The sequence below is a fragment of the Capra hircus genome, chromosome 8, assembly GCF_001704415.2.
Source record: "Capra hircus breed San Clemente chromosome 8, ASM170441v1, whole genome shotgun sequence".
Lineage (NCBI taxonomy): Eukaryota > Metazoa > Chordata > Mammalia > Artiodactyla > Bovidae > Capra > Capra hircus.
The window spans coordinates 69,573,203-69,592,235 of NC_030815.1; the positions used below are offsets into that span (position 1 = coordinate 69,573,203).

Here is a 19,033-nt window from a genome sequence, read left to right on the forward strand (position 1 = left end):
CACTCCCCGGTCTTCCACCGAAAGGGCTAATCAGGGTCTGTAGGAAAAGGCCTCTGTTCTTGACCTGAGCCCACCAGGCAAGGTACCTGCCCATCAGGGTGAGGCACTGTAGGTGCGGCCTGGTTTCTTCCTGCCCTTGTGGTTGAGCGGGAGTGGGGAGAACTTGAGGGAAGGACTCATGGATAAGGTGGGCCTTGTCCCAAGGCTAGGATTAACCACAAAGCAACAGATAAACCAAAACAGGAATTCTAGCCAACAACCAGAGGTGCCTGGATTCCTCCCCTCAGGCAGTGCTGGGGAGTTGATGGGGAGGGCGGGGGTGGTGGGAGAAAGTGGCTAAGCCCACTTCAAGTGTGTGTGGTGGGGCTGGGCTGGTCCGAAGCCCTCGGCCGCCTCCCCACCAAGGGAAGCAGTGCTGGGCCATCCTCCAGGGCAGGAGGGGTGGCAGCCGCCTCACCTGTGCTCTGATCAGGGACTCAAAGCTGGGCTGGAAGTAGTCCAGTCGGCTGTTGTAGAAGCGCGGCATCTCATCCAGGAGCTGCTTGTTCTTGGCCTCAAAGTCATCCCGCACTGGCCTAAGCTCTTCTCGGGCCTGGGGAGCAACACGCTGGGTGTCACGGCTCACCCAGAACCCTGACTGGGGCAAGATATGTGTGTGGGGGCGGTGGGGTGGGGAGGGTGGAGGTGTCACGACATCTGGTGTCTCGGCCCCTTGGTGAAGGAGGAACTTGCCGTGTGGGACCACACGGCTTTCGGTCCACCCCCGGCACTTCCTCCTGGTACCTGGTGGAGTTTGGCCAGTACCGGTCCCGTCTTCTCCTTCTCCTCGTACTTCTCCACCTTGGCTTGGAGCCTTCTGTAGTCCTGCAAGGCCTGCTCCCGCCGTTTCACTGCCATATTGAGACTTGGGAACACACTGCCGAACCTGGGAAGACAGGCCCGTTCTTAGAGCTGCAGGCTGGCAGTTCATCACTCATTCAGAAACACATACTGAGTGTCTATCAAGGACCAGGCTTCATTCTAGATCTTGGGGATCTTACTACGGATGAGACAGATGTGGCCCTGGCTTCAGTGGGGTACATGCTAAGAATATCACCGTGGGGTAAGGTCGGGGGAAGGAAGACAGGGCAAAGGGCCTCTCCATGGCCCCTAAGGAGACTCAGGGGGTCGTGAATGCAAGATGCCTAGGATGTGGCCACTGCCTTTTAGCCCCCACCTTGTATGACTCCACACATTTCAGAGTATGGAGGAGCTGAAGACTCCTTGGAGTATTTTTTTTTTTTTGACTTGGTACAAAATGATTCAGCTTCTATTAATTAGCATCATGCCTCTGAGAAGAAACAAAAGACAGACGAGCTAGCAGAACCAGGAGAGCTCCCTAGACAATCATGTAGGGACAGGGGTAGACAGGGCTCAGGAAGCCATTTGAGCAAATGGAGACACACCCTTCACGATTGGGCCTGGATCCAAGAGTGCTCCAGGAGCTGGGCCAAGGGCAGCCACTCTGAGGGCTGGTGTCAGAAAAGCCTGGAGATCAAGCTTCTGTCCAACATCTTCCTTTAAAAAAGTACAAGAGCTGAGACCAGAGAGATGACATGAATTGTCTAAGGTCACAGTTAGGTAGTGCGGGCCCAGCAGAGGTTCACTCCAGGGTCCCAGCTCTCCATCTGGCACCTCCCCACCGCCTCACACTGCCATGAGGTGCAACCATGCCTGCTCCCACATCAATCAGCCATTAAAGAAGAATGAAGTGATGCCAGCTGCAGCAAGACTGATGGACCTAGAGATGACGATGCTAAATCAGACGGAGAAAGACAAGTATCATATTGTATTGTTCATACATAGACTCTAAAACACGACATGCATGAACAAAACAAAACAGATTCGTAGACGTAGAAAACAAACTGATAGCTACCAAACGGCAAGAGCTGTCAGTCACTAAGTTGTGTCTGACTCTGCGACCCCGTGGAATGCAGTTTACCAGGTTTCCCTGTCCTTCACTATCTCCCAGATTTTGATCAAACTCATGTCCATTGATGAAGGGGAGGGGTAAATTAGGAGTTTGGGATTAGCCAGACACACACCGCTATATATAAAATGGATGAACAAAGTAGTTGTTGTTTAGTCACTAAGTTGTGTGGGACTCTTTGCAACCCCATGGACTGACTGTAGCCTGCCAGGTTCCTTTGTCCATGGTATTCTCCAGGCAAGAATAATGGAGTGGGTTGCCACTTCCTTCTCCAGGGATCATCTGGACCCAGGGATCAAACCTGCATCTCCTGAATTGGCAGGTGGATTCTTTACCACTGAGCCACCTGGGAAGCCCTTACTGCATAGCATAGGGAACTATATTCAATATCTTGTAATAACCTATAATGGAAAACAATCTGAGGAAAACAATCTGAAAAAGAATGTTTATAAAACACACACACACACACACACACACATACATATATAACTGAATGGAGAATTCCCTGGTTGTCCAGTGGTTAGCACTCTGTCTGCACTCTCACTGTCAAGAACACAGGTTCAACCCCTGGTTGGGAAACTAAAATCCCACAAGCCACACGGCATAGCCAAAAAATAAAAACAAAAAACAGAATCACTCTGATGATGTACACCTGAAACTAACATAACCTTGTAAATCAACTATATTCCAATAAAACAACACAACCTACTCCTGCCCTTTTCTACCAGTTCCACCAGAAACGCAAGAATCCGCATGTTCTGCTGTTGAAATGGCCAAACTGTCAGACCAAATGTTTGAGAAAAATGACTCAAGGAGCTCTGCCCCACCAGGACTAAAGCAACCACAGGGAAATGCTCTAGCAGCTGGTCAGAAAGAGCAGCAGCAGAGGCATGGCTGGCCACCGTAGGCACAGTCTTTGTGATGAAGGTCCTCTTTGACTGGGAAGGGCAACCTAGTCTTGAGACGAACCCAGGGCAGGACCACGTCCATGCTGCGTTCTCCTCGACTAATGAGCGTGGGAGGAGGCCGGGCAAAGCCATGAGTGGGTTTTCTGGAACTGGACAGAAAAAGGGTGGTTTGAACACTAAGCCTGAGTAGCTGGTGGAGATGCCACCTCCAGCTGAGAAGATGATGGCCCAGCGGTTATTCTATGGCTGACAAGCATGAAGAGGGAGGCTCAGAAAATAGAAGTTGGGGCAGAAAAAAGACTCAACAAATCAAGAGTGCAGTGACCTAAGAGTAGCGACCACTTCTGCCAGAGAACAGAGGACAGAAGCCTGACTGGAGCATAATGTCCCAAACAAAGCTATGGACCCAGGCAGTAAACTCGGATGAAACAAACAGGCCACTGAAGAGGATCCTTCTAACTGCCTGTGTGTCTGTAATGGGCTCACTGTGTAGCTGGAGATGCGAATGTGGGCCAGTGCAGCCACCCATCTCAGAATCCTTAGTCACAGGCCCCTGTACACTGTAATCAAACCAATACCCGAAGGACTGCTCTGCTGGGCAGAAGACTCAGGCCTACTCGGTGCTGGGCAAACTGGAGCAGATGGCCACCTCCACGACACATGGTCCCCCAGGTAGGGCTGGACACCTAGGTGGCTGAGACCTCCAGAGAAGATGGGACTCATCTCACCTCTTTGGCCTCAGGCAGTGCTACAAGGGGGTCTCAGGTGCTAGGGGAGCCCCTGTCCTTCCACCCAAACTGGACATGGAACACCAGCAGCTGCCCTGACTCTCTCATTAGCAACACCCCTGCCTGGCATCCCCAGTGTCCCGGCCTCTGCTCCATCTCTTTGGCTGCCCACGAGGTGGTGGGTGGGGGCAGGCACAGAGATAGGACAAGGACCAGGCAGGCAGAGAGCGGCAGACAGTTTCCTCGTCTTTGTCAAGGTGCTGTCACCTCAGCTCCTGTCCTTAGGAAGGAGGGTGCCATGACAAGGAAGCAGCGTGTGGGGGTAGATGTACAGCTCTGGACGGGCCACCATCCCACGGTCGGTCAAGCAGTTCTCACTACTCTGGCCCCAGAAGCACCTGAACCACACACAGCTCATAACCTCTCTTTCCCTGGTGGTCAACCAGGTAGTATCTCCAAGGCCAAGGTCAGATACACTTTGGAAGACTGACTCAGCACGGGAACTGGGCTAGCCTACACAGGAAGTGTGTGAAAGAGGAGATAGCAAGAATGAGCATCGACATTTTAGGAATCAGTGAACTAAAATTGGACTGGAATGGGTGAATTTAATTCAGATGACCATGACATCTACTACTGTGGGCAAGAAGCCCTTAGAAGAAATGCAGTAGCTCTCATATTCAAGCAAGAGTCCGGAATGCAGTACTTGGGTGCAATCTCAAAAACGACAGAATGATCTCTGTTCGTTTCCAAGGCTAACCATTAAATATCACAGTAATCCAAGTCTATGCCCCAATCACTAATGCTGAAGAAGCTGAAGTTGAATGGTTCTATGATGACCTACAAGACTTTCTAGAACTAACACTGAAAAGAGATGTCGTTTACATCATAGGGGACTGGAATGCAAAAGTAGGAAGTCAAGAGATACCTGGAGTAACAGGCAAGTTTGGCCTTGGAGTACAGAGTGAAGTAGGGCAAAGGCTAACAGAGTTTTGCCCAGAGAACACAATGGCCAGAGCAAACACCCTCTTCCAACAACACAAGAAACGACCCTACACATGGACATCACCAGATGGTCAATACCAAAATCAGATTGATTATATTCTTTGCAGCTGAAGATGGAGAAGCTTTATACAGTCAGCAAAACCAAGACTGGGAGCTAACTGTGGCTCACATCATGAATTCCTTATTGCAAAATTCAGACTTAAATTGAAGAAAGAAGGGAAAACCACTAGACAATTCAGGTATGACCTAAATTAAATCCATTATGATTATACAGTAGAAGTGACAAATAGATTCAAGGGATTAGATCTGATAGAGCGCCAAAGAACTATGGACAGAGGTTCATGACACTGTACAGGAGGCAGTGATCAAGACCATCCCCAAGAAAAAGAAATGCAAAAAGGCAAAATGGTTGTCTGAAGAGCCCGGAGAAAAGAGGAAAAGCTAAAGGCAAAGGAGAAAAGGAAAGATATATCCATCTGAATGCAGAGCTCCTAAGAATAGTAGGAAGAAATAAGAAAGCCTTCCTCAGTGATCAATGCAAAGAAACAGAAGAAAACAATAGAATGGGAAATCTAGAGATCTCGTCAAGAAAATTAGAGATACAAAGGTAACATTTCATGCAAAGATGGGTATGGACCTAACAGAAAGGAGAAGATATTAAGAAGAGGTGGCAAGAATACACAGAAGAACTGTACAAAAAAGATCTTCATGACCCAGATAATCATGATACTATCATTCACCTAGAGCCAGACATCCTGGAATGCAAAGTCAAAACAAAGCTAGTGGAGGTGACAGAATTCCAGTGGAGCTGTTTCAAATCCTAAAAGACGATCCTGTGAAAGTGCTGCATTCCATATCCCACCAAATTTGGAAAACTCAGCAGTGGCCACAGGACTGGAAAAGGTCAGTTTTCATTCCAATCCCAAAGAAAGGCTATGCCAAAGAATGCTCCAACTACCGCACAATTGCACTCATCTCACATGCTGGCAAAGTAATGCTCATAATTCTCCAAGCCAGGCTTCAACAGTACATGAACTGAGAACTTACAGATGTTCAAGCTGAGTTTAGAAAAGGCAGAGGAACCAGAGATCAAATTGCCAACATCTGCTGGACCATCGAAAAAGCAAAAGAGTTCCAGAAAAACATCGACTTCTGCTTTATTGACTATGCCAAAGCCTTTGACTGTGTGGATCACTACAAATTGTGGAAAATTCTTCAAGAGATGGGAATACCAGACCACCTGACCTGCCCCTGAGAAATCTGTATGCAGGCCAAGAAGCAACAGTTAGAACCGGACATGGAACAATGGACTGGTTCAAAATTGGGAAAGGAGTATGTAAAGGCTGTATATTGCCACCTGCTTTTTTAACTTATATGCAGAGTACATCACGAGAATCACTGGAATGGATGAAGCACAAGCTGGAATCAAGACTGCTGGCAGAAATATCAACAACCTCAGATGTGCAGATGACACCACCCTTATGGCAGAAAGCAAAGAGGAACTAAAGAGCCTCTTGATGAAACTGAAAGAGGAGAGTAAAAAAGCTGGCTTAAAACTCAACATTCAAAAAACGTAGGAAAAAAAAAAAACGAAGATGGCATTCGGTACCATCACCTCAATGCAAACAGATGGAGAAACAATGGAAACAATGATAGACTTCATTTTCTTGGGCTCCAAAATCACTGCAGATGGGGACTGCAGCCATGAAATTAAAAGGAATCTTGTTCCCTGGAAGAAAAGCTATGACAAACCTAGACAGCATATTAAAAAGCAGAGATATTACTTTGCTAACAAAGGTTCATCTAGTCAAAGTTATGGTTTTTCCAGTGGTCATGTATGGATGTGAGAGTTGGACTATAAAGAAAGCTGAGTGTCGAATGATCCTTCTGAACTGTGATGCTGAAGAAGACTCTTGAGAGTCCCTTGGATTGCAAGGAGATCAAACCAGTCAATCCTAAAGGAAATCAGTCCTGAATATTCATTGGAAGGACTGGTGCTGAAGCTGAAACTCCAATACTTTGGCCACCTGATACAAATAACTGACTCACTGGAAGAGACCCAGATGCTGAGAAAGACTGAAGGTGGGAGGAGAAGGGGATGACAGAGGATGAGATGGTTGGATGGCATCACTGACTCAGTGGACTTGAGTTTGAGCAAGCTCTGGGAGTCGGTGATAGACAGGGAAGGCTGGAGTGCTGCAGTCCATGGGGCTGCAAAGAGTTGGATGCAACTGAGTGACTGAACTGAACTGAACACAGGAAGTAGGAATCCAACCCTAGGTTGGGCAGGTCCTGAGCTGAGGCAGGGAGAAATGGATCCAGGGCAGATTTCCAGGCAACCTCAGGGGATGAGTGTGCTCACAGGAGGCTAGCTTCAGCCTCGTGGGAGCAAGACCACTTGTCCTCTTGTGGGGAGCAGCAGCAGCTCTGTGAGACCCTCCAGGAAAATGGTCTCTTCAACTACACTAACTCCTGTCTCCCATCAGAGCACCCCACAGTCAAACCAGAGGCCGAGGAGGGCTGCTGCGCTCACTCCGTTTGCCACCGAGGATCATGAACCACTTACTACCTGGGTGGCTTTGGGCCCTGGACTTCAGGACCCCCTAGGGGCTGGGGTTATGCCCTTCCCATATGCAAGCAAGGAAACTGAGGTGGGGCAGGGGAGGTCAGGCAGTGTAATCCGAAGTAGCTGACAAAGGGTGGGGGTGATCAGGACTCTGTAATCCCTGGCTCCTGTCACTGTCTCACTGAAGCCCCCCCTCATTTTCTCCTCAGAAGTTACAGAAAGAACTCTGTCAGCTCCACGTACTAGACAGTATAAATACCACAGTGCTGACCCCGCTCCTCATCTAGGGTGTATAAATGCCGCCTCTACCTTCACGTCGGGGCAGGGACATGGGAGGGAGGTTAGGACAAGCACAGGCTAGTCCCCAGGGCCTGGGCCCCTCCCAGACATGGCCCTGGGACCCTACAGGGCACCTTCGGAATTGATCTGACAAGGACAGGCAGCTCAGCTTTCCCTGGGGACCGAGTTTGCACTGTGACTGGGTGGCCATGAAGAAGCAAGGCTGAGGGCTCAGAACATCTCTGCTCAGTGCCGGGAGTCCCCTGAAAATTACTGGTGAGGGGGACACGGGGTCCCTGGTCCAGGACCCCAGGAGTGTCTCTGCCCTCCATGCACAGTGACTCCAGCCCATGACGGCTCCTTCACCCACTCAGGGAGGTGATGATGGGCTTGGTCATGTCGAGAGTTTAGCCCTGCTCCCCTTCCACAGACAGGAGACAAGCCTGGCCTGTCCACGGCTCTTCCTGCTCCACTGCACTGCCCCGCCTTGGCAGTTGTCACTCTGGACCATTTTTTGGGAATGCCACAGGGCTTCCTCACTACATCCCAAGCTCCTAAAGACTGAATCACATCTACCCACGGAGAAGCGAGAGCAAGGCTGGGCCTACCCCGGGCGCTCGCTGAAGCTCTGTCCATTTCTTGCCCATCCTGAGTGGGGAACAGCAAATGCCTCCCGGGGTACGCATTGGGTGAAGAGGCAGCGGGAGGTGGAGGGAAGGGAGGCCGGCTGGGAGGTGGGCTGGGAGCAGCCGGCCCTGGTGGGGAATGCCTGCCATTCCTCAATCTGTGCCCACACAGCCGGGATCTTCCACCCACCAGGAAAGGGAAATTGAAAGCATCCCCATCCGACCATGTGAACGCGGCCCAGAGACTGGGATTAGAGGCCAAGCCCCCCAGGGGAGGCTGGGGGCGGTGGGGAGGCCATGTGGCAATGTTCCTCATCAGAGGACAGGAAAGCTGCAGTTTCCTGTTTCCGGTACTGGGGTCCCTGGGAGCTTCTCGCCTGACAAGAGGCGGCAACAGGCAGTGCCGGGTTTACGTGGTTGGAGGGGATCGCATGTCGGCCACGGGATGCATAGAAGCCAGGCAGGCAGGCAGGCAGGCAGGCCAGGGGGCTCAGGCAGAGGTCAGCGGATCTGCTGCGGAGATAGTGGCCGCCCCCTCGGCCGGCCACTCACCCACCTTCCTGGCAGGTGGTGGGCTGCTGGAGTGGTGGGAAGCAGCCGGGATCTCTCTCCAGTTGGCTCTAGAAGCCAGGCATCGAATTTCAAGGCCGCCTCGGTGGTGGTGAAATTGAGGCGGGAGTCAGTCCCCCAGTTCTCCAGGCTGGTGTCCCCTGCCTCACCCTGCCAGCCTGGGTGTCCATAGCAGCCTCCGTGACAGCCCCCAGGACCCCAGTGGGCAGGGTCTGCTTGGCCCGAGGTCCTTCCCACCCAGCTCTGAACCCTTACACCTGGAGACTGACTCAGAGAGCCATCAGCAGTGGAGCTCTGATACCTCCCTCCTGAACTGCTTCCCTCCAGCACCCAGCTCCTTGGGTGACCCTGCCACCTAGGTGCGGGCAGGGGCTGGGGGCAGGGGCCCAGGGCAGGAGTGGGGAGAAATCCCTACAGGCCAAGGTCCGTCTCCCTCCGTGGCTGAGCCTCTAGACTGCCCGGCTTAGAAGGAGCTCTCCCTAATCCCACCCCTTGGACCCGAACAGGGAACAAGAGCTCAACAACCCCAACGCCAGGGGCTGGAGGATCAAAAACCTGCGCTCTTCATCTCCCTCCGGGCCCTGATCCAGGCCTAATGGTAATTAGCGCAGCCTCATTACCCAGCCCTGGTGCGGCAACTGCCAGGGACCACCACGGAAGAGGTAATAAAGAGCAGCTGCTGGGCTGGCGCGGGAGCCTTTCTAGGTCAGAGCTGGGCTGGGAGAGGCCAGGGAGGAAGATGAAGTGATTCGGGAGCTTCAAGGCGATGTTCCTGCCTGTCCTCCCCACCGCCGTCCCACTCCCCCCACCTCAGGGGACCCAGGGAATAGGCCCGTCTGATCGCTGACCAGAGCCTGCCAGACTGAAGTTCAGCCTCACAGAAGAATTTCTGACCCTGACAGGTCACAAGTTGGGGGACCTTCCCAGGCGGCTGTGCCCCTCCCTGTGTGTGGCCACCCCCACATTTTAAAAGCCGGGTGCTGCAGGCAGCTGCTCTCCCAGCCCGGGTGAGATGAAAGGCCTCGCTCATCTCCGCTGAGGGCTGGCCAAGATCTCTGCTAGCTTAACCCCACAAGCTCTGGTCCATCAGGAACAAAGGGACAACAACGTGGAAAGACGGCGGGGGTGCCAGCCGGCTGCTGTGGAGGGTCAGGTGGGCCCTGTCGTCACTGAGCACTCCTGGCCAGGTGGGGTGCTCTGGAGCCACCCCGAGTGTCAACCCCAAGGCAAGCCACCGGTGTGTCCCCTGGAACTTCCTGTCTGCCCAGTGACTCTGGGGACAGGTTAACAGAAATGATATTCAGTTCCCAAGTGGCTGGCTGAACTACCTTTTCAGTACATGCCCTGAGGGCCATGGACCCCACGACTTTTACTCACTTTTTTAAGGGTTCAATCACAGTCTTCTGTATCTGGTTCACCTGTTGAAAGAAAAACCAGATGGCGTCAAGACTCGGGGGAGGCCAGTCTTCCCCAAAGGGGAAAAGAGAAAGGAAACGGGCCTGACAGGGGTACCCTGAGAGCTCCCGGCAGGGAGGGGCACCCCTAAATGCTGAAGGAGCGAGGCAGAGACGACAAGCAGGCAGCCTGGAGGGCGACCAGAGGCACTGGTCTTGTCCCATGGCAGTTCTCATCCTGTGGACCAGGATCTGGAAGGCCAAATGTGGCCGTGTCTGGTGAGGAGGCTGGGTGGCTAGCCACACTGAGTCTGAGGGGATATGGGTGCAGGTGGGCGGAGCTGGCCTGAATCTCCTTTGTAGCCTCACGGTGAGTGACGTGAGCTCACGGGAGCCGTGGCAAGTACCCATTGCAGGGGCACAGGGGCCAGGAGAGAGCTCACAGGGCTGGGACACTGAGGCGCCCAGAGAGAAGACTGAGCCTCCGCAAAGACTCCATGTAGCACTTCTCCCAGAGAGAAGCCTTGAGAAGGGGGAAGACCAACATCTCAGCCACCCTGGAAATTCCCTGGTGGTCCAGTGCTTAAAGACTGCACTTCCACTGAAGGGGGAACAGGTTCGATTCCTGGTTGGGGAACTAAGATTCCTCAGGCTGTGGAATGTGGGGGGTGGGCAGAGACCCCAGTCACCTTTTCCTGGTTGAAGGCATCCATCCGCTTCATGGCCGTGTCCAGGGCGGTCACCATGTTCAGAAAGTCCTGGTCTTGCTCGCAGAGGGGGTTGGAGAGCAAGTCCAAGGATATCTTCACAGCGGATTTAGACATGGCTTTTTAAGAGAACAAAGTTCAGTGAACTGATGACAGGACAGGCTTCAAGGTCTTCTCTGCAGGCTCCCTGTCCTTCCTGGGCCCAGAGTCTTGCACCTGGATGACCTCTACCCACGGCCACAGGCCGTCAAAACCACAGTTACCCCAGAGGCACCAGGCACTGGCCTCATGGTACATAACATGCGTGCCTGACGCTGCTAACGTTCATCGGATGCTGCTTGTGGGAATTCTTCTGAGCAGATTTACCTGCTGCAATGACCTATTTTCCAAACTCTAGATTCTAACAGAATCATTTGGATGGGAAGCTGTAAGGAATACATATTTCTAGCTCTAAAGATTTATTTCAGTAAGCCTGGAATCCAGGAATATGTGTTTGAAAAAATCTCGAAGCAGTCTGGATGTGAGGCTTGTTTGGGGCTCCCTCATGGAAAGAGTAACATAGTATCTACATCAGGGAAGCAAACTTACTGTACAGGGCTACAGACAAGATTTTAGACTTCCAACAACTCAACTCTGCCACAGGTGATACCCAAAGAATGGGTGTGGCTATGTTTCAATAAAACTTTATTGACAAAACTTGGCAGGATTTGGTGTGGCGAGGCAACCTGTCGGCAGTGTTGGAGTTCTTGGCTCTATAGACTTTTTCAGGCCTCTATTACCGGCAAACAAAATCCCAGAGGGGCCAGAAAAGCTGGAGAACGGCCTTGTTTGCCCTGTAGCGCCTGTACCAGTTTCAGGGGCTCAGGGGAAAACAAATCTTTGAACTATTTCTTACTATTTTATGTCATAACATTATGAGAGATGACTGGAAATGTAAACCTCCCAGAGATGTTGACCCAATGGAGGGAAAAACCCTCTTAAAAAAAAAAAAAAGTAAAGTAACTTTGTAGGTTTAGGCACAAACTCATATGCACCTTGACTGGATCATGAAATGGCTGCAGACAACATCACTAAAAGATGAAAAAACCTGGACAAATCTAAAAATGTTTTTGAAAAATTTCTTCTGCTTTTTTTTTAATAGTTGAGGAGAAAACCCCCAAAAAGGCAAAGGTCAGGTGGGAAGACTTTCTTCTCAATTTTCCTTTCCTTTCCTACAGGTGCCACATCTTCATGTGATGTCTCTTTGCCAGAACCACCTGAAGTGAATGAAAAGCGAGTATCTTCAGGGTGGCAACTGGGTTGAACTCCACTCTGGTATGACTGGCCTGCATGAACAGAGGGCCCTCCACGCTCCACTGGAGCAGCTCACAGACCCCACCCTAGCTCTGCAGGGTCAGAGGAGGGGCATGGCCAGACCAGTACAAACCAGGAGGCTTGGTGGGCTTTGTACCTTGGTCAGCTTGAGGTCTCGGACCCCACGTGAGTCTCTAGGGCCTTAACACAACACAGGAGTGCCAGGGTTGATGAGGACCCAGCAGGGACTGGTCACGCCTCCTTGATCTTGTTTAGGACCCACAGCTTCGGACATGAGATCCTATCTAGGCACCAGCTCAGGGGTTTTCAAGACCAGGAAAGGCATTATCTGATTCCCCCCAATTGTCTGGAGTAGTTTTCAAAGTGGGGTCCCTGGACCAGCAGCATCAGTGCTGCCTGGGAATTGGCTAGAAACACAGATTTTCAGGCCTTGCCCAGACCTGATGACTCAGAGCCTGGGGGTGGGCCGGGCCATCCGCACTACAGCGGGCACTCACTGCCTCTGACGCACCAGCTGCCAGGGTGTGAGGCTGCCTGGACTGAGGGACGCAGGCTTTGTGATGGGTGAGGGCACCACTGTGTCAGGAGGGCTTTCTCTGCCCAGACTCCGCTTCTGACTCGGGATGGAAGAGGTCAGGAATCTGAGGCCCCAGAGGCTGGCCGTTTATCCTGGTTTACTTGTTAAAAAACTGTGCTCTCTACAGTCAGAATCCACCTCACAGATTACTGATGTTCTGTTCCTTCCATTCACATTCTGAGGAGTATGGGGAAGCAGGAGGGAAAGGAAGCCCAGGCCGCAGCATCTCCTGCTGGGAAGACAGTAGGAGCCAACAAAGAAAGATGGGCTCCAGGTGACTCGGAACTAACCCCTACAAAACAGATAATAGATGGACTCAAACTCAGACCTGTGGCTTGCTATACACAGTGTGGAGACACCGGGAGTCAGGAGAGTGGGGGAGGTCACGGCCAGAACCTCCCTTCCCTTGGATGAGCTCTGGCAGGAGGTTCTGGGGCACAGACCCCAGAAGCTGGCCTCCACCTGTCGCTGGTGGTGGCTGCTGTTCCAGGGAAAGCAGAGAGCAGTAGCCTGCTAAGTGAAACGGGGCCTTGTGCCACTTCTCAGGGACATCTGTGGGGCGACTGCTAAGTGCACCTTCTTCAAAGCCAGCCCTACAGGGACTGAGTGAGCAGGGCGACCATCTCTGCCCTTCTCCCATCCAGGCTGAGTGCGGGGGAAGGGTCACCTACCCAGGTCGGCGTCTGTGCTCTTCCTCATGTCCTTCTGCAGCCTCTTGGTCTGCTCCTCCAGCCTGCAAGGCAGCAGTATGGGCCTGGAACCTGGCATCGCCTGGCTGCCTCTGCCCCTGTTCGCCCACCCATCTGAGCTGCACCCTATGTGGGACTCAGGGCTCCTGCCAGGAGGAGGAGGAGGAGCCTCGCTCTGCTAGGATGTTCCTACTGACCGAAGGGCCACTACAAGCTTGGCACGAGGCCACACACCCAAAGGCTACGAGATAATGACTAATAGGTGGCCACCACTCGGCAGAATTTCTGGCCAGTGGTGGATTGAGCTGCCCTGGCTCCTGGGGTGCCGACAGGATGGATGGTCAGTGGATGAGGTGATGTGGGAAGTGAGACTGGGCAGGAGAGTCTTTCCTTTCCCGAGCAGAACCCCCTTCCCGCCCACCCTTCTCGGGGCTGACACTCACTGCTGGAGTTTTCCATACTCTCGTTCAAAGTCTCTCTCCACCTGAAAAGGAAGCGATAACTCAATCACTGGAAGACTGACAGCACGTTGGAAAAAATCTGCCACCTACAAAACTCCCGGCCCGCCCTCCCAGCCACCCTTTCTGCAGAAAACAATGCCATCCAGTCCACACAAGCACCGCTCATGACACAGGAGCCTTGTGTTCCCAAATTAATTGTTTGATTTAGGGTGAAGGCCTCCCTTCCCAGACGGGCCAGCCAGGCAGGTACCAGCGGATCTCAGCTCTGTCTGCCCCCACAGGGAGTGAGGCTGGGCTGTGCTCCCTACACCCCTCCACTCCCCTCCCCATGGCTGGGGGAGCAGGTAAGGGGCTCAGAGTGTGACAAAAACTCCTCACCCAGGCTTGGCGGAAAGCAGGTGGGAACCAGTCCCCTCCCAACTCAGTTTCCTCACAAGTCCCAAGCCTGAGCGGTTCAGGTGGATCGTGAAAGACACAGGATCACCGCTCTGTGCGCTGGGATACTTATGCCCATCACAAATATCATTATTGACTCAGCAAGGCTATCTAAACTCTGGATGAGTTACCAGGTTTCCTCGATATTTAAACTGAGTGGGTGTGTGCCTGGACCCCAATTCCTTGGCTGACACGGCAGGTGAAATGAGGAAAGTCACCGCACTTCTAGAGCCTGAATCTCCCCATCGGTCATGCGGGGCCCAGGCAGTGGTCTCAGCAGAGTGGCCAGTGGAGTCCCACAGGAGGACTGAGCCTTGCCTCTGCTTCTTCCTCTCCCAAGGAGGCCTAATTGCTCCCCGCACGTTCCCCGAGCCGGCTTTTCCTCCATCAGTCACATGGCAGGCAGGTGTGCTGAGGGCCCTCAACACACTGAGGTCCCTGGGACAGAGGGGTGTCGGCTGATCAAGGTCACACTGCTACTGAGCAGGAGGCCTAGGGTTTGAATACGGACAAGGCAGCCCGGCTCTCAGGTCTGTGCCCTTAACTGTCATGCTACCAAAGTGGGGAAAGCCCCAGTTGATGAACTGAGGCCATGACCTCCAAGAGGGCCTTCCTGGCTGCCACCCAGAGACTCCTGCTAGGGAGAGCCCTAAATCCTGTCACTGGACATACAGGTTAGAGGTAAGGCACGCAAATCTGTAGTTATCATCAAAGACTCATGTGCTGTTCCCTCACACTGGCCTCACGCTCCACATCTGGATGGAGGTAAATTCAACACAGTCACAGACTGGCAGAACATTATCCAGGCCAAGGATTTCATGTGATAAGTGAGGAGCATGCTGCCAGAGGGAGTGATTTACTTCAGGACCCAGGCCTAATTTGTGGGATAGCAGGGCTAGAATGCAGACTGCTAGCTCAGGTCTTTAAAAAAAAAAAAAAAAAAAAAGAAGAAAGAAAGAAAAACTACATTCACAGGATTTGCCTGGTGGTCCTGTGGCTAAGACTATGAACTCCCAATGCAGAGGGCCCAGGTTCAATCCCTGGTCGGGGAACTAAGACCCCATAAGCCACTTGGCACAAACAAAAAAAACCCCAAACAAACTCCCCAAACAAACAAAAAACCTCATCACTGGTGCCCCAGCAGAGTCTTCATGTCTTACAGGCATTTTTTGACCAAAAAGATGTAATTGAAATGAAGGTCACCATGGCTGGAGTTTGCTCTCCTGAAGATCAAGAGCAGACAGAAGGGGCCCTGGGAGGTGGCGGGGGGTGGGAATGGGGGAAAGGGGAAAGGAGGCAAAAGCCTGGCTTGCAGCATGCTCTTGTGTAATCCCCAGGGCGCTGTGCGGGGTGTCAGGGAACCTGGTCTCCCTGGGTGCCACTGATGGTCCTTGCATGTAGAAGGGCTGTAGGTTTCCAACTGGCTCAGGAGAAACTTGGGGATCTTACGCTGGAAGCAGAGAGGTGCGTCGGGTGGGAATTCGGGCTCTTGCTCTACACACTGACGGCCTAAGAGAAGGTCAAGGATGCTTCATCTCCCGTCTCTGGTAGCCGCCTGGGGCTACTTTCACAGCTCACTGTTATGGAGGTCTCTGGTCCCCTGGGGAAAGATCTGAGAGGCATAGCACCCGCATTCTAGACTCTTAGACAATGGCTTAGGGGATCAAGGGACACACTGAAGTCTCGTTCCAAGGTGTATCCGTGCTGAGGAAAGGAGCCAAACACAAAAGATTTGAACATCTTTGGACACCCAATGACTTTGCCAAAAAGGCAACTGGACCCCAGTCAACAATGCAAGTGTAAACACATGTGTGCGACCGTCGGGGGGTCAGGTCTGGCTGGTGAGGTCAGCGCTGGGAGGATCAAGCACTGAGACCGCCTCGGCATTCACGGAGGCTCGGGGTGGCCAGAAGCGCCGAGTAGCTCATGGCTCATCTCCAGGGCCTGGGCCAGACTGCCGCATGGTAGGAGCTCTGTGGTTGTTAAGTGAGTATGGGGCAGAATTTCTGCCCATTCACACGCATGTGGAAGACAGGGAGGCCCATGGGCAGGGCCAGGCGCTCATCCTGGGGCTATAAGCTGAGGTGAGGAAACAGGAACCCTGGGCCAGCTGAGAAACTCCCCTTCCAGGAAGCAGCCTCTCTCAGATTTGTTACAAAGGGTCCCTTCACTTTGTATGTGGAAACAGTTCTCAAGGGAAGGATCAACCTGCTATGACTCCCATCTACTCTGACCTACCGGAATGCCTGCCTGCCTGGCTGGGACTCTGGGCATATGCGAGACCCAGGGAAAGCCTTGCTTTAAAGGCCAAAGTCTGGGACATCCTTGGTGGTCCCGTGGCTAAGACTCCACGTTCCAGATGCGGGAGGTCTGGGTTCAATCCCTGGTCAGGGAACTAAGATCTCATATGCTGCAACAAAGACCTGGTGTGGCCAAATAAGGAAAAAAAAAGTCTTCCATCTTCCTGGCTATAGAGGGAGGTACAGTTTCTCTTCTGCACCATGACACTCCAGCTCCTTGATGGGCTGGGGCAGCAGGAGAAGACTAAGCAGAAGCTGAGGACTAGGAGGTGGGTGAGTGCCCATCCTTCCATTTCTGTCCCAGGGGTCAGCCCCTGCAGAGAACACACCCTCCCAGCCAAAGCTTTGACAATGCTGGGGTTTGTGTTAATAACCTGGGCACAGGAGAATGGGGAGGGCAAATGCACAATGCTTTCTTTGTGTCTGATGCTTGGGTGCCTCAAGCCAAGAAAACTCCTGGAACTCCCTGAAGATAACATGAGCACTTCTTCCCATGACAAGGGTGCCTCGACTTCCAATAACCCAGGCAGCCACATCTGTTCCCTCCCCGAGAGGGCCTGGAAAAACAGAGTGCGTCACCCGAGTTTGGGGGCAGCTGCCAGAGATGCTGAGACAACTGCGAGGCTTGGGCCTGTGTGGGGGCCAGGAGGGGGCTGGTGAGGTGGAGGGAGACTCCAAAGAAGCAGGGTCTTGCTCCACAGATTCAGTGCCTCTGGGGAGTTGAGGAAGCAAAGGCCTCTATTCCAAGCCATGAGTTGGCTCTGATTTCCTCTTGAGAAACTGAAGGCCCAGGTGACTGGACCGGTTGGTTGCAGTGGGGAATCCAGCTGTTTGGGACAGGCTGGGTCCTTGGTGGTTTATGCAGTCACGTCAGCTATCATCTCACTATGTAGTGAGTACTTGCTGAGAGCTCACTACCTGCCAGGTACTGTGTTAAGTGCTTCATCTGCTCCTCCTGTGAGATACATCACACATCAATGACATAGGAGCTAGTAACATCCTCACTTCACCAAAGAGAAAATGAAGGATCAGAAGGGCTTCCTTGGTAGTCCAGTGGTTAAAACTCCGAACTTTCAATGCAGGAAGGGGGTGGGGTTTGATCCCTGGTTGGGGAACTAAGACCTCATATGCAGCAGGGTGGCTTGACCAAAACAAAAACAAAAACAAAAACAAAACCACAGAAACCCCCTGAAACAAAGGCTCAGAGAGGGTAAGGAACTTGCTGAGGCTCACAGGCAGCATGTGGCAGGGCCAGGACAGGAATCCAGACAGAGAAGCTTACAAATCCACTCGGTGCTACCCAGTCTGTCTGGAGGAGCTGATGCCAGGAGTGAGAGGACTACAATTCTGTCCCAAACATGATGGACTCTAGGAAGGGAAGAGGGAGGCCTTGGGCCCATCCACAGGCACTGAGTCTGCCATTTGCCCTTCCTCTGGGGAGTCCTGGCCATTCCCCCAAATAGAAGACCCAGAGACTTTCCAACAGCGAAGTCTGCCAAGGAAGCTAGAAACTGCATTCTCGTCTATACTTTTTCACGGAGAACAAAGCCTATTTTGATGAAGGCTAGGATGTTAAGAGACATTTTTGTTTCTTTGCTTGTTTTTTGGTAGTGAGTGCTGGGAATAAAAGACCCTTCTCGAAACCACTTCCCTTTCAGATCTGCCCTGGATTAAACTCTGGAGACTCAAAGCCACACCTTCCCACTTCCTGTGGCCAGCTGCAGCACGCCCAGATTCTCTGCGCCTCAGCCTCCACAGCTGCTCAGCCTCTGCATGGGAGGTAAGCTCTGAGTCTGTCCCTGGCCTGCCTTTGCTTGAAAAACAGGAGGGATCTTTTAATGCAGGCCCATTTCCTCCTAAGTGACCTGATGGTGGATTTCCCAAAGATGAAGCCAGTGCTCAGATGTGCTCAGAACTTCCCTTGCTGCCAAACCCAGTCCTGAGTCTTGCTGCTGCTGCTAAGTCGCTTCAGTCGTGGCCAACTCTGTGCGAGCCCATGGACTGCAGCCTACCAGGCTTCTCCATCCATGGGATTCTCCAGGCAAGAGTACTGGAGTAGGGTGCCATTGCTTTCTCTGGTCCTGAGTCCTGAGCCAAGGTTATTAAGACAAGAACTGCCAGTGGCTCGGAAGACAGTGCAGAGCCTCCAGCAGGCTGACAAGTGCTAGGCTTACAGTTATGGTCTCCCACATTAGACCCTTATGAGTCTCACTCAGATTTGTGGGTGAGGGGTTGAAGAGGCCATTCCTGACTAGAATTTCAAAATCTCAGGTCTTCATAGTCCAAGTGAGAATGTACAAAGCAATGGCAAGGGTCCTGAACACGAGTCCTAATTCCAGCTCTGTCAGAATTAGGTTTAAGACCTTAGAAAGTCACCACAACTCTACGGCCACTGGTCTCCTTATCAGGAAAACTGGAGGCTGGACTGGACAATCTCTAAGCGCACGGCATGTGGGATCTCAGTTCCCTGACCAGGGACTGAACCTGTGCCCCCTGCAGTGGAGGCAG

The 19,033-nt window shown here is 52.4% G+C and overlaps 1 protein-coding gene across 3 annotated transcripts in view; it reads right to left on the reverse strand.

The window, feature by feature from the left end:
• BIN3 (bridging integrator 3) overlaps positions 1–19,033 on the reverse strand; it is a 50,544-nt gene that overhangs the window by 2,691 nt on the left and 28,820 nt on the right. For 2 of the 3 annotated variants that reach the window (XM_005683996.3, XM_005683995.3), the window contains 6 exons: positions 13,773–13,813; positions 13,312–13,373; positions 10,732–10,868; positions 10,026–10,066; positions 784–925; positions 458–592 (listed from right to left, as the gene is read on the reverse strand). In XM_005683996.3, coding sequence (XP_005684053.1) covers positions 458–592; positions 784–925; positions 10,026–10,066; positions 10,732–10,868; positions 13,312–13,373; positions 13,773–13,813 — 558 coding nt within the window. The remainder of the gene's footprint in view (positions 1–457; positions 593–783; positions 926–10,025; positions 10,067–10,731; positions 10,869–13,311; positions 13,374–13,772; positions 13,814–19,033) is intronic. The other variant, XM_018052318.1, reaches the window with a different exon arrangement.